This window comes from Perognathus longimembris, chromosome 16 (assembly GCF_023159225.1).
Source record: "Perognathus longimembris pacificus isolate PPM17 chromosome 16, ASM2315922v1, whole genome shotgun sequence".
NCBI classification, from domain to species: Eukaryota; Metazoa; Chordata; class Mammalia; order Rodentia; family Heteromyidae; genus Perognathus; species Perognathus longimembris.
The window spans coordinates 37,830,529-37,846,171 of NC_063176.1; the positions used below are offsets into that span (position 1 = coordinate 37,830,529).

Consider the following 15,643-nt stretch of genomic DNA (forward strand, 5'->3'; position numbering starts at 1 on the left):
GAAGCTCAGGGCCAGGTGACCTGGAAGGATGGCTTCCCTGCCTCAATCCCTAGTATGTGAATTCTATTGCTTCTGGATGTCTCTCTATGTATGTGCTATGGAAACATCAACTGCGCAAGAGACCATGCTACACTTTTTTTTCCCTCATTGAACAACTTATCTCAAACTTCATTTACATCAATAAATAGATGTGAGTTATTTTCAAGGAATTATGACATGGATAGTCACATGCTTGAGTTGCTTTATTTTTGGTTTAGGCTATCAAACCACAACACAATAAGCATTCTTCTTACTGCAGTACATTTTTGGCTCGCTAATTTCTAGAACAATTTTCTATAAATGGCACTGCATGGTCAAAGGCAAACAAAGTTTGCATTTGGCCTGTGTTACTAACTGTTCCAATTACACTCCTAGAAATGTGTGTGTGTGTGTGTGTGTGTGTGTGTGTGTGTGTGTGTGTATCCTGGTTTCTAAAGTTTTATATCTTTAAAGAAATCATTCTGAATTATACTAAACTTTGAATTATCTAACATCCCACAAAATTGTTCTTCCTTCTTCTAAGGTAAGAAGGCTGCAGATGGTTAGGAGGAGAGGTCTCAGTACCCATGCAGGGACTGAGATGACTCAGCCTCTACTTGAAAGGTCAAAGTTAGCATTCTGATTGAATCCTGTAGTAAAATTCTGAGTCATAACATGGATAATGGTTGTTTGTGTGGAGTGGTCAGTCTTAATGTGTTGAAGCTGGCTGACAGACAACCCTTTAACTATTAGAAGGAGCTCCTACAGGAAGCAATGTGACTAAGTCAGGGAATTCAGGAGGAATTCCAGGTCAGCCTCAGCTCACCCTGGTACGTAAACTAACTGTCCAATCATCCTTGCCCAACTCCACCACACAAGGTACAGATTCCTCGAGTATTTCTACTGCTTCTGCTTTTACAATACAAAAATAAAAAACAGATGCCCAGGTGCCAGGCCTTTGAGGTATTCAAATATTTGGAATAGCTGACATAGACCATGAAAGATCAACACCTAGCCAACTGTGAAAAAAGAAAAAAAAAAGGAGAAAAAAGATGCAGTCATCTTGGGCCACCTGGTTTGAGTGTAAACTTCCAGCAAGCAATGTTTGAATGGATGCAAAGAATGTTAGCACATTCAGCCCCAAGATCTGTAGATTGTCAAGCCTTTCATGCTACCAGTCTGGAGTCAGGAGCCCAGGTAGGTGAGAAGACCTGCCCCAGGTCACACTGGAAAGCCTTGACTATTCAAAAGCTCAGTCTTCATCATGGCTGGATCTTGAGAACTGCATAGCCAAGGTGTGGTTCGCCCAGAGCCAGTGCAGCAGTGGTGAGAATTCTGCAGCCTGAGGTGTCAGCTCATTATCATCTGCTCTAAGCCCACTGTCTTGATCCATTGGAAGGGAAAAGTCACAACCAGTGACAACTACCCATCCATCATCAGTAAAATGGACTCCATAATAATTAATGAAAGGTTCATGCCTGTGATCCTAGCTACTCAGAAGACTAAGACATGAGGACTGCAGGTCAAAGTCAGTCTGGGCAGAAATGTCTGCAAGACTCTTATTTCCAACTAATTAGCAAACAGTCAGAAGTGAAGGTGTGGCTCAACTGGTAGAGCACCAGCCTTGAGCAAAATAAAGCTAAGGAAAAACATGAGGTCCTTAGTTCAAGCCCCAATGCTGGCACCAAAAACAAAAACCAAAGACTTAAAACCATTAACTCTTGTATAACCGATAAAGGCAGAAGAAAACCATAGAATGGATATATATATATGTGTATGTGTGTATATATATTTAATATGTTATATATGTGTATAAGATATATACACATACACCTCTTGTCACAAATAACCAGTTATTCAGGACTAGAATTCAGTAGCAATAAAAGTAGTTTATACTTGGAGGTTTCTGCTCTTGGCAGCATACACTAAAATACATTAAAAACACCATTTGTTCTAAACACTGAAGTTGTAGAAACTATGCTCTAAAATGGTGTTTTCCTATCTGTGAAGGATCAGTTTTTATTTTTATATTTTCCAATCCCAAGTAGAGTGATGTTTTTATAATGTATAATAAAAATGAATTAGGAGAAAACAACCCAAGAGAAACAGAATGATAAAAATATAAAACCACATTAAAAAATTAGTATATCAAATTGCTGGAAATCTTCTCAAACTTAGTTGCAAAACTAGCTTTACTTCTTCTGAATCAGTTAGGAGCTGAGACTAGAAGGCAGCCCCCACTGCCACCCTTCAAAGCCTGGCAGGACAGCAGACACATGTGATGTGCTCCTGGGACCAGATCCTTTCCTCACCTCCCACCGTCAATACCCACATCAATACCCACATCTCACCAGCATGGAAAATAGGCTCGGAGACCTTGAGTCTGTAACACTGTAAAACACCCAGGTGGGCTGGGCCAAACCTAGAACCACCTGTCTAAAGTCTATGCTCTGTTTTCTGATCTCCCAGCGAGAAATGGCATAATTAGTTTACTTTTTAATTCAAAACATATCATCACAACACCTACACAGTTTATAACCCTTGGATTATCTTTTGTTACACTGTTCTTTGATTTGGGAGCATTTAATTAGCTTAACAATAAAAATTTACTCATCCACTAAGAAGCATAATATTCACTGGCAAAGAAATGAATGAACCTGGAAAAAATTATGTTAAGTGAAGTAACAAAGGCCCACAGAGACCAAAGACACAATTTTTCTCTCCTATTGTGGAAGCTAGTATTGATAAATGTACAAATAAACACAAATGGGATTGTATACAAGTATACACAGAGGTATGAGCTGAAGCATGGTATTTGTAGGGGAGAATTCAAATGGAGTAAGTCCTTAGAAAAGCTAACGTACAGTCCAACAAAATAAATACCAGGGAACTGGCACTTGAAAGGTGTGAGACAGAAGTCAAGTGGAGGGGGGCAGAGGAATGAAGAAAGGAAGGATATTAAATATATATTCTATGAAAATAAAGAAAATTGAGAGGAAGGGTTGGGTTAGGAGGCATGGGAGAGAATGATGAAAGAGATGACAAGATGCATTGTACTCATAAACTAATTTGTTGAATGGTAATCCCTTTGTACAACTATTGAATATAATAAATATACAATCTAAAAAAGAAAAATTAATAAGTAAGATATCTGAAACAGAATAGATAAGGATGTGATGAAAAGGAGAATGATCACTAAAATGAAATGAGGCTGGCCACCTAGGTCCTGATAAGGCTTACCTTGCCCAACAGCTGAGTGCATTTTTTCCATGTCAAACTTAATTTTTGATCTTCCGGGAGTGCTAAGCATCTTTTCCCATATGGTAGTTACTTCTTTTAGGCAAGGAGTGATTTCTTCATAATCAAGCTTTAGGCGCTTATTTAGCAAGTCATTCTCAGAGGCTAGAAGAGACCATATAAAGGCAGATTAATGCACACTGCAGACCTTCTAGTACACAACTAACTATCCAATACTTGTGAGATTTGGGACAAACGCAGCAAATGACAGTCACCCATCTGCCTTGTTTTGGAAAGGCTGAAAATCTAAGAAATCCTGATTTCTTTTAGTGGTGTACACCAACATGTCCTGGTGGCCCTACTATTAAATGGAGATACAGTCTACTTCTACTCAGTTCTTTCTATCTTTGTAGTTACCCTATTAAGCTATAAACATTTCAAAGGCAGGAGCCATGTGTTAAATTCTCAGGGATAGAATATGTAGAGCTCAATAATTTATTTTTTCTTTAAACTATGAGAGATACTAAGTTCCTCTTTATTTAGAACTGAACCTAAGTTACGTAATGATAATTACTGCTTCTCTTCTCTCCCTTCGTTCAGAAGGGAGAATAAATCTACCCTGTTCATAGGTATCTCCTCACATATAAACAGACAATAGCTCCAACATACCACCAAGAGCTGCCTTAAGAAGAATTAGACCTAAATTATGAAAGTGTGGGGGGGTGGGGGGGTTATCAATATCAAAAACTTCAAATTGAGAGTTAAACTGATTCCCTATGCTAATCACTCACCTCAGGGACACAAAAGCTAGGTAGGCATATTCAATTAAGTGATTTGCCCCAGGGGTATTTACTAGATACTTAGTGCTATGTTCCTCTCGTTATTTATGATTTTTCACTCAGTATTTTTATTCTTTTCTCTCTTACTTTGAGAAATTTGCTTTCTAGATCCTTCTAAACAATTCCTGACATCTTTAGAATTCACATTTTTAAAAAATGTCAATCTTCGGGCTGGGGATATAGCCTAGTGGCAAGAGTGCCTGCCTCGGATACATGAGGCCCTAGGTTCGATTCCCCAGCACCACATATACAGAAAACGGCCAGAAGCGGCGCTGTGGCTCAAGTGGCAGAGTGCTAGCCTTGAGCGGGAAGAAGCCAGGGACAGTGCTCAGGCCCTGAGTCCAAGGCCCAGGACTGGCCAAAAAAAAAAAAAAAATGTCAATCTTCAACTTTTTTTTTTTTGCTATATAAAAATATAGTAAATGTCAGTGGCTTAAGTTAAGCTAACCATTGGGCAAATTAGGGTTGGTGGGTTTTTTTGGTGGAGGGTGAGGAAAAAAACCATTTTAATTTCAGATTTTGAATTTAGATCATGTACATTAAGCACAATATAAGCTTGTTCCTTTATAGTATTTCAGTATTTGGCCTATTCAGATTTATTTGGAGAAGTACAACTTACCTGTTTTAATTTATCAACATACTAAATTAGCCAGGTGGTTCTCACCTGTAGTCCTAACTACTTGGGAGGCTGAGATCTGAGAATGGCAGTCAAAGCCAGCCTAGGCAAGAAAGTCTGTGACATTCTCATCTCTAAGTACCAAAAAAGCCAGAAGTGGAGCTGTGGATCAAGTGGTAGAGTGCTAGACTTGAGCAGAAGCAGCTCAGGGACAGCACCCAGACCTTGAGTTCAAGCCCCAAGACTGGCTGGTGTGACACACACACACACACACACACACACACACACACACACACACACAAAATTAGAAAACAGGACATTAACTTATAAATTAACCCACATTTTCCTGACTCGCTTAGTTGTAGCATTTCCATTCAGTCCTAAGATTGGCAAAAACACATTATTGGTATTGTGTAAGAAATTTCATTACAGCATAATTCCTTTGGCAGTGGATTCTTCCCAGAGAACATCTGGCTATGTCAACAGAACCCATGTATCTTGCTGTTAGCACAAGCAACATCCTCTATTTGGGAATTCTGACAGCCTTGCTACCTAAAATTAGTGGCCTGGGAAATGCATTATCGGCCAAGGCACACAGGGCCAATCTTCAGTAAACAGCAAGGCTCCAATGCAAGAACTATAAATGTAGGACCCAGTCCTTCACATTATGAAATAAGAATTGCTCATGAGAGTGGGAAAAAAGGATGGAATGAAATCACATGGTTTTCTAAACATGTATTACCATGTAATGTGGATATATGGTTTGACTGGGATTTTATGATTAATGTTCAGCTCTGATGTATACCCACTGCCCAGGCAGGCTGTTGCTGCCCTATCCTCACTCCTGCTCTGGTTCCACAGAAAAAAAAAACTCTCCTTCCAACTGCCATCATCCCTTGGAAAGCTAAAATCTCAGCAACAAAATGCCCCAGCATTTGCAGAGATTTTAGGAAAACTTGACATTTCTTTGTAACAAACATGTATTATTAATCCAAGGAAATGCCTTTTGTAAATTAAACCATGTTCAATTGCAAACCAAGATTTAATGTCATCATATAATGATGGATATGTAATATTGATCAGTTTAACCTTAAGTAAGCACAGTATGTTGAGTTACATGAATTTGTCAGATAAGCAATAACACACCCAAATCATGACTGCCTTGAATCCCACCTTGCTGTCCTGCATTAGGCTATTCACATTCTTATTTTAAAATGGAGGAAATAAGTTTGCAAGAGCGATAGTAGAGCACTGCTAGTGTGGAAAAGAGCTGATACATTTTTAGCCCCAATACCACAGCAAATCAGCTGTGTAATTTTGAAAACAAATCACAACTTTAGTTGACAAATGTTATGTAGATTTAGATAATGTGTTTTGTAATGCCTGCAGGAACAGTAATAAAATATTTGATTGATAGATTCAAAAGTCAGGAAACAGAAACACAGAAAGAATTTCTTCATGCATGATGCATTTTCTTCCAATAACTTTCCCAAGTGTGTTCAGATTTTTAATCAAGTTCAAGGACCACTTACTCTGCAATTTAACCTTCTTTTAAGAAGCAAATGGGAAAAAAATCCAACATTGCAGTAGCATTAAGTATTATGACCCACATGACCAATACTGCTGCTTTTTTTTTTGCAGTCTCAACATACATATGAACGTAAATGCTGTGCTATAAAGCTATTATTAAGCTGATATGACTATGAAAAACTTCTAGGCACTGTGGCAATAATGAGTACATGGGAATCAATTAATATAATGGGTAAGACTGTCTTACTAGGCTCAGAAAGTAAATAGTGCTGACATTACTTTGAAAAATATATATGATTTATGTTACACTGTCTTCATTTTTTTTAATGACTGCATGTTTATATCTGATGTGATTAACTTAGATTCAAGACTAAGTAAGATAATCAGGCCTGTCCAATTTCAAAATAGCAAACCAACCTTGTAGTTTCTGATTTTCCTTCTCCATCCTTAGGAGGAGTATCTGTTGCAAAATAGCCTTTTTCCAGAGCTCCCGAAGTTCACGTGACGTCCTTTTCTTTTCCTCTGGTACAGGGCCAAATGGCCCATCTTCACATACTGGCTCTAAAGGTGATCGTGGGGGAAGTTCTCCCAGCTCTGAATAATCTGAAGGAAGAACATTCTAGAATAGTCACTTTCCAACTATGTTCAAACCACTGACATCAATTAGCAATTGTACTTATTTAGCAAAAACAAAATGATATCACCAAATTTCAAGTTCATGTTTGTTTTTCTTAATTGGCATTTATCACTTTTACCAGGGGAGATCTCATTGTTACATGGAATACATGTTTATACGCTATTCCAATTGATGTCCCATCTACATACTCCTTGTTCAGATACATGTGTTAATTTCCATTGGAAAAAACTATGTCTGAGCCACAAATGAGATAATTGATACATCAAATACTAATGAATGCTTCAATAGTTGAAGACATGTCTTTATTTTTTTTGGCCAGTCCTAGGCCGTGAACTCAGGGCCTGAGCACTGTCCCTGGCTTCTTTTTGCTCAAGGCTAGCACTCTGCCACTTGAGCCACAGCGCTACTTCTGGCCATTTTCTGCATATGTGGTGCTGAGGAATCGAACCCAGGGCCTCATGTAATGTCTTTATTTTTAAGGTGTAATATTTTTAATCTCCTGAAGTAATTTAATAAAGTATATTATTAATAATACTAGGAACGATTACTGGAAGCTAACTTGTAAAATCATTTATTTAACACAACTACCCTAAGACATGGGTACTATTCATTTTATAAGAAATTAAACTGAGGCAAATTAAACTCGGTTGAAGTACTTTGCCCACTGTCACACAATGAAGAAGGAGCAGAATGAAGACTGGAACCCAAGCAGTATGCTTTAATGTATAGTCTTCCTGTGTAATATAGCTAGCTATTATGAAGGTGCAAAACATATTTAATAGGCAATAATGGTGTGTTAATAGATTCTTACTCTCAAGTGCTTAGCATTGTGCCAAGTGTTTATATAGTCAATCTTAGTTAATCCTGGCCACTGCAGAAGACAGATTAGGGCTCAGAAAGGTCATGTGATTTGACCAAGGCAGTAGAGTTAATGAACAAATAAAAAGGGGTATGAGAATTCTAAGTTGCATCTATCTTACTCAGAAGCTTACCTGCTTCCCACATGATACCATTTCAACTCCACTGTTCACTATGTAATTTAATTTTTAATGTCTGTGTATTACTTTATAAGTTTTGTGTTTTTTTTGCCGGTCCTGGGCCTTGGACTCAGGGCCTGAGCACTGTCCCTGGCTTCTTTTTTTTTGCTCAAGGCTAGCACTCTGCCACTTGAGCCACAGTGCCACTTCTGGCCATTTTCTGTATATGTGGTGCTGGGGAATCGAACCTAGGGCTTCATGCATGGGAGGCAAGCACTCTTGCCACTAGGCCATATCCCCAGCCCCTGTGTATTACTTTAAATCTCTATACATCTCATGAATCTGTACCTTTCTCTCCTGAGAACACTATGGTTCTGCACACTATTGTCATAACTCACAAACACATTGCAGGCATGTACAGAGTACATCTTATCAGCTTCCTGTGATCTAGCTACAGGGAACAGCAGAGGATCCTATCCAACTCTCATAGCACCCAATACATTTTTGGGAACTTCTCTGTAAACTGAACCTTTGTAAATAAACCATGGTCTTAACATATGCAGGACAAGAAAAAAAACAAACAAACAACAAAACCTCTTCATTGGTAACTTATTCTTATAACCATCCAAATACAACCCACATTCTCTTCTAGCTGACAGTCCCAACACAATCACATATTGAGATAATTTCTAGAACAGTCATCAGCATTGACTGTTCACTGTCTTTCCTAAAGTTGGACTGGTTTTCCTGCTATGAACTCCATGAGATAAAACAGTCATTAAGCATCAGTTTGATAATAAAAATTTAAAAAAGAAGAAAAATAGTCTAAAAATAACCAGTCATTAAGGGCAAGAAATTATACTAGAAACACACACAAACTGTATATACTCCACTGTAAGCCCCAAGGCTAGAACCTAGGTGTTAGGTCAAGGAAAGCTACCTCAGGACTGAGCACAGTTCCAGCCGCTGCACCCAGGAGCTTATACATACTTCTTGCACAAAAGTAAGCAGGTATGGGGTTAAGTATGCTGCTAATTTATTTAGTTCCTAAATTTATAATGCTTTTCTCGTTTTGTTTGTTAAATTTATTATTATTAAGGCATTGAACAAAGGGGTTACAATTCTGTAAGTCGGGGAGTACAATGCTTCTTGGACAGTGTCACCCCTTCCTTCACTTTACCCCAGCTTCCCTATCCTGTTCCTGTCTACAAGTTGCATAGTTCATTTTTCACATAGTGCATATTGAATATCATGACTGCATTTGTTTACCCTTCTTTCCTCCATATCTATGCCCCCATTTTTGCCATCCCTTAAAAAACAAAACAAACAATAGTAACCAAGAAAACCCATGTTTCCATTTCCTGTATCCCTATGTATTGACTTAATCAAGTCAGCTCTTCTTTCCTTCCCAGCTACCACTGTGAGCACTGTGTAAGTGCTGCTCTCAATTGCCAGCACAGGAAGCCTTCATTACCATGTCAGAGCTGATCCCAGACACTACCATGGCTGTAAGGCCCGAACTTACAAAGGATTGCAAGGATGAATTCTCATTTCACCTTTGAATGAACAAAATTAAGGATGGCCTACTGCAGAGGCCAGGAAATAAAGCCAAAAACTATAGCAGGCCTTAAAGCTTCAGCGTGACTGACATTTGGGGCTGGATAATATTTTTTTCAGAGGGTATACTGTAAAGGTTTCATAGCATCCCTGGGCCATACTCACAAGATGACAATAGTACTGCCCACCTAGTAATAACCGCAACAAGGTGCTCCCAGATAGTACTACAGGAATGTCCCCTGGGAAGGAGGGACAAATGACCCTCACTGAGAACCCAGACTCAGTAAAAAATGCAACAAAACAAAAAAATCACTATTTCTACCAGAGCCCATGGGATAAAAATAGATCCTTTCCACCCAAATTTATTTAATGTGGTAAAAATTACTGATTGTAGAGTTTATAATTAACCACAAAAATTTTAAATATTACCTTTTGTTCATATTAAGAATAGCTTGGGTACAAAACAGTAATTTATAAATGAGAACAGTTGAAATATGTTTGTTCTAAATCTGGCCTAGCTAAATTAATACAAGCAGACTGTTTTCTTATCAATGGAAAAAGATCCAGCTTTAGAACAAAGCTATATATAGTGTTTTGCTCAGTCTTCTTTCACATGTGTAAGTCTGAGTGTAGTCCCTAGAGAAGTAGATTTCCACACCTAGGGCTTAAGGCGATGGACAGGGTGGGGGAATAAAAGGAAAATGTTGGGTAGCTGTGAGCCGAGACCCTGTTCTCATAAAAATTTAGGCATTATTTTAATGTGGATCATTCCTAAGTCAATCGTGCTAGTATTCACTAGGTCCCAGCAATGTGAACTGTTAGGAGGTCTAAGAGGGGCTACTGTCACAATCATAGGGATCTGGCTTCTTCTGCAGTCTTATAGAGAGGACTGTCCAAATGCCAATGCAGAAAAGCACAGGTTAGCAGATAGAGGCTGGGCTCAGGGATGCCTACTGGTGCCCTTTGTAAACTTATGGCCTTTTGAGGTTCCAGTCCCTCCATGCAAAACGTGAATGACATTCACCTCTAACTGCCTGGCTGTGGAGACCACTGGTACTGACAGGCATATTAATAAAGTCTAAAAAGTAACAAAACTAAAGGGCTGTGACACCATGCTAGTGCAGGATTAGATTGTACTTTTCTGACATCTTCTATAATGACAGGATGTAGAGTGCTTAAATTATGTCGACTTTCAGAAAACAACATCCCACGGCTTCTAAGAATTTTAAATGCAGTCATCAGTCAGAGGGCCCTACGAGACAATTGCCTCCATTTAAATCATTGCCGTGACATTCCCAACAGAGCTGTAAATATGATCTGTGCTGGAGAGCTGTTATTTTAGATGCCAAATTATTCCTCAAATCTGCACTGCATTCTCCTTTTTTTTCATGCAAATGCACAGGAAAAAGTATGACACTTCTTCAGCTGTGAGCATTATTGGTACTGAGATGTAAAGGGAGAAAGGAACATGCCCACACTCTCTTCCTTGTCTAGTATCTGGCTCTCTAAAGTACAGGACAGGGCTTCTGGACCTTTCACAAACATGGGCACTTAATTTTCAGTACTAGTTTTCCTTCTTTTCTAAGTCATATGCTAAGCGCCCATCAGAAAAAAGGAACGTTTGGGGGGGAAAAACGAAGCAAGAGGTCTTTACTCTCCAATTGCCTGGGTTTTTGCTATGTATTAGGAGCCTTTTATAACTCATTCCATGCCTCCTGAAAATCCTGAACTCCCAAGCCCAAAGAATAAGAAATTAAAATTAAAATCTAGTTATTCTAATACTTGTTTTAACATGAGAAGATTTTGCAAACAAGAAAAAACTAAGCATTAAATCTGTAAAGAGCGAATCAGGGATTAATATCTACAGTATCTGTTATGAACAGCTGAAGAAAATGTCTTTAAACATGGTTTTGTTGTTGTTGTAATTGGTGGTGGTGTTTTTGCCTTTTTTTTTTAACAGGGGCAGGGGAGGGGTGCAGAAGCAGAAGGGGAAAAGTGAAACAAATGCAGTCATGATATTTAGCATACACAATGTGGAAAATGAGCTATGCAACTTGTGGGCAAGGAAGGGAGGTAGAAAATGGAGGTAAACAAAGGAAGGGTTAACACTGTCCTAAAATAAATGTACTCATTACCTGCCTTATGAAATGGCAACCCTCTGTACATCACCTTAGTAATAACAAAAAGTTATATTTTTAAAAATGGAGATGACCATGTAGATGAAATGCTGTAAAACAACTTCTACTACAGCAAGAAGGAGAAGTGAGGAGGGCAGAGCTTTCTGTGCCCCCTGCCATGTCCCAGGCCCAATGCACAAGGAAAACTCACAAATAAATGTTTAATTTAGCCAACACTAGCCCAAAACTTCTCGAGATGTTTTATAGGAAATAATCCAATGGAAAAAAATCACTACTTTCTGCAGTTACATGACAAACTGGCTATAGGAAAACATTTTTTTTTAAAGTTCATTGGTGAAAGTACTTTTAAGTTCTTGCCACCTTCAAAGAATGTTGCTAGAACAGACAAAGGCCTGATATCCGTCATCTACAGAGAACTCAAAAAACTAAGCCCCTCCAATCCCAGTAAACCTATTAGGAAATGGGCAAAGGAGCTAAAGAGAGACTTCACAAGAGAAGAGATAAAAATGGCAAAGAAACACATGAGGAAATGCTCAACATCCCTGCTAGTAAAGGAAATGCAAATAAAAACAACCCTGAGATACCACCTCACCCCAGTTAGAATGGCCTATACTCTGAACTCAGGCAACAACAAATGCTGGAGGGGGTACGGGGAAAGAGGAACCCTTCTCCATTGTTGGTGGGAGTGCAAATTAGTACAACCACTTTGGAGAACAGTATGGAGCTTTCTCAAAAAGCTCAATATAGACCTACCCTATGACCCAGCCATACCACTCCTAGGCATCTATCCTAAACAGCAAACCCCAAGATATCAAAAAGACATTTGTACTTCCATGTTTATCGCAGCACAATTCACAATAGCCAAAATATGGAAACAACCCAGATGCCCCTCCACAGACGAATGGATCCAAAAAATATGGTACCTATACACAATGGAATACTACATATAGATTAGGAATGGTGAAATATTGTTATTCGCAGGGAAATGGTCAGAACTTGAACAAATAATGTTGAGCGAGACAAGCCTAGAACACAGAAAACAAAGAGGCATGATCTCCCTGATATATGACTGTTAACAAAGGGAGACGGGAGAGACAGTAGAGACCAGGTCTGTGAAACCAAAAACTGCTTGTCAAATAGTATTCCCCACAGGATTAGGGCAGCGACCCAACAGTATGTAACTAAAACCAAACAACTACTTAGCATATAAAGGTCAAAAATTGACCTCTCGGGAATACAATAGCTCAAAAGCTAGGTATGTACGTTCATATAAGACTGCTGTCGACATATGGTCTAATATCGACATTACATTTAAAGCCCTAGGCAAACTTTCTTGGGCGTGGCCATGTGGCTACTGTATATGTTCTCGATACATTATATATTGTATATATGTCTACCTGACCTAGAGAAGAGATAGAAAAACAGGGTGTAAGATATCACAAGAAATGTACACACTGCCCTACTATGTAACTGTACCCTTTTTGCACAACACCTTGTCAAAAAATTTGTGTTCAATTAATAAATAAATTAATAAAAAAAAGAATGTTGCTAGAAATCCAGGTATGAATAAGATAGAGTCCCTCAAATTTCAACTGACTGACTGAATTATATGACTTCTAGAATAAAACAAATATAAAGAAAGTGATTTAGAAGTTCGGGAAACAGATGAATTTCTGCTGTTTGTCGCGTTAAGACTATAGGCCTTGGAGCCAGGTTCCTGGCTCTACCAAGAACCTAACTGGGTGCTGGTGGCTCATGCCTGTAATCCTAGCTACTCAGGAGTTGAGATCTGAGGATAAGAGGTTTGAAGCCAGCTTGCCCAAAGCAGGAAAGTCTGAGACCCTTATCTCCAATTAACCACCAAAAGGCCGGAAGTGGAGCTGTGGCTCAAATGATAGTGTTAGTTTGTGAGCAAAAAGCCAGGCTCAGAGTTCAGAGCAAGTACTGGCAGAAAAATAATTTAAAAAGAACCTACGGGGTCATGTCATCACTCTATATCTCAGTTCCTTTATCTACAAAATTTGCATAATACTGCTTATCTCTTAGGGTTAGCATTACATAGGTTAATAGGAGGAGACTGACATATAATAATCATTCAGTAAAACATCAACTACCATTCTTTTTCTGTTGATTTTTGTTTTTGTTTTTTGTTTTTTGGTCAGTCATGGGGTGTGAACTCAGGGCCTGGGCACTGTCCCTGAGCTTTTTGTTCAAGGCTAGCAGTCTACCACTTTGAGTCACAACGCTACCTCCAGTTTTCTGGTGGTTAACTGGAGATAAGAGTCTCATGGACTTTCCTGCCTAGGCTGGCTCTGAGTCACAATTCCTAGATCTCAGCCTTCAGAATAGCTAGAATTACAGACATGAGCCACCAGAGCCTGGTTCAACTACCATTCTTGCCATCATCATCATCGTTTTTTGGAAAGGGGAAGTAGTATTTGAAGGACAGGTAAAATTCAGACATGTGGGAATGACAGGAGCCATTTAACATTAGTAAATAAAATAGTATAAGTAGTGTGCACTGATAAGATCAACTCATAGTTGTTAATGATCCATTTTGGCTAATTCCCAGATGGACGTCATGAAAGGGTTGGGGAGTCTAGGTGAAAGGCCCTGAATATCTGGCCAATCTCTTTATTAATTAGTAGGAAAATTAAGAACCTAGAAGAGTAAAGATTAAGGGAAACTGCTTCCATATACATTTTTAGCACTGGAAGGATATCTTGGCCATCAGAGTGTGCATGGCTCCTGATTATCAAACAAAGGAAAGGTCATTATAAAACAATGTGAAGTAAATGTAAAACAAGTGCTTACTGAAAAACTATAAACAGAGAATACAGTGGAATTCTACCTGAGATGGAGAGCAATGGGAGGTGACAGGATGTGATGATGAGGCAGGCATTCCCCAAACTACTCACCTATGCTACTTAGTTCCAAGGCTGTGTGAGGACCATAAGAGATAAGGAAGCCAAAAGTCCAGAAACAGGCTAGGGTTAGGACAACAGCCTAATGGAAAAGCAGTCAAAATGAATAAAGCTGGGAAATCAGGAAGGTGGGAAAAGACCAAGAGGCTCTTCTGAAGGAAGAAGCAAATAGTCAACACCCTGAGAACGCCATCAATCAGTGCAACAGCTGATGTCCTGTCTTCCTGTCTGAGCTCATCCACAGAGAAATAAGGCACCAAGGGCTTTATGTCTCCCCAGTGGTAGAAGGCTGTGGCTATAAATCTGAGGTCTACAAAAGCTTAGGGGAGAAGAAAAAAAGCAAGCCATAGACAAAATTTAACATGTATGATAAAATGTATTCTTTAAAATGTCATGAGTTTTTTAATCTATAAGAGAAATTATATACTTGTTAAAGTCAGGACCCACTTATTGATTAAAGATAGTAAATAAGGGCTAGGAATGTGGCTTAGCAGTAGAGTGCTGGCCTAGCACGCATGAAGCCCTGGGTTTAATTCCTCAGCATCACATAAACAGATAAAGCCAGAAGTGGCGCTGTGGCTCAAGAGGTAAAGTGCCAGCCTTGAGCAAAAAGAAACCAGGGACAGTGCTCAGGCCCTGAGTTCAAGCCCCAGGACTGCCAAAAAAAAAGATAGTAAATAAGCCAGGCTTGGTGGTGCATTACTATAATCCCAACACTTGGGAAGCTGAGGCAGAAAGATTACAAGTTTGAGGATATCTTGGGAGAGATACTGGGAGGAGAAGAGAAGGGAGGAGAGGGGAAAGGTAGTTGTGTCAAGTGATGAGGGGCCAGCACCTGTACTATGTAAGACTTCTATCCTGGCACAGTAAAAAATGACTTGCCCCTAAGTTTTGTGCCAGAGAGCCAGGGAGCAGGAACCACATGGGATTTTCCTGACTGGTGCCCATACTTGGGACTTGAGAGTTCATTTGGACATTCTAGCAGGAAAGCACAGCTATATACCCTTGACCAAAGAATGGTTCTCCTCTTTGGGGAACAGAGTGCATAGCTTTGGGAAGAATACACATAGAGTGGTGAAGGAAGAAGCAGACAGCTGCCTAGTTAGCCAGACCAGCCAAATCATCCCTGGTGATCTATGGGGTGACAGATGTCACTGCCAAATCACTCTC

The 15,643-nt window shown here is 39.3% G+C and overlaps 1 protein-coding gene across 4 annotated transcripts in view; it reads right to left on the reverse strand.

Moving 5' to 3' along the window:
- Tbc1d1 (TBC1 domain family member 1) overlaps positions 1-15,643 on the reverse strand; it is a 178,123-nt gene that overhangs the window by 35,196 nt on the left and 127,284 nt on the right. For all 4 annotated transcript variants that reach the window (XM_048364432.1, XM_048364434.1, XM_048364435.1 and 1 more), the window contains 2 exons: positions 6,658-6,843; positions 3,259-3,420 (listed from right to left, as the gene is read on the reverse strand). In XM_048364432.1, coding sequence (XP_048220389.1) covers positions 3,259-3,420; positions 6,658-6,843 — 348 coding nt within the window. The remainder of the gene's footprint in view (positions 1-3,258; positions 3,421-6,657; positions 6,844-15,643) is intronic.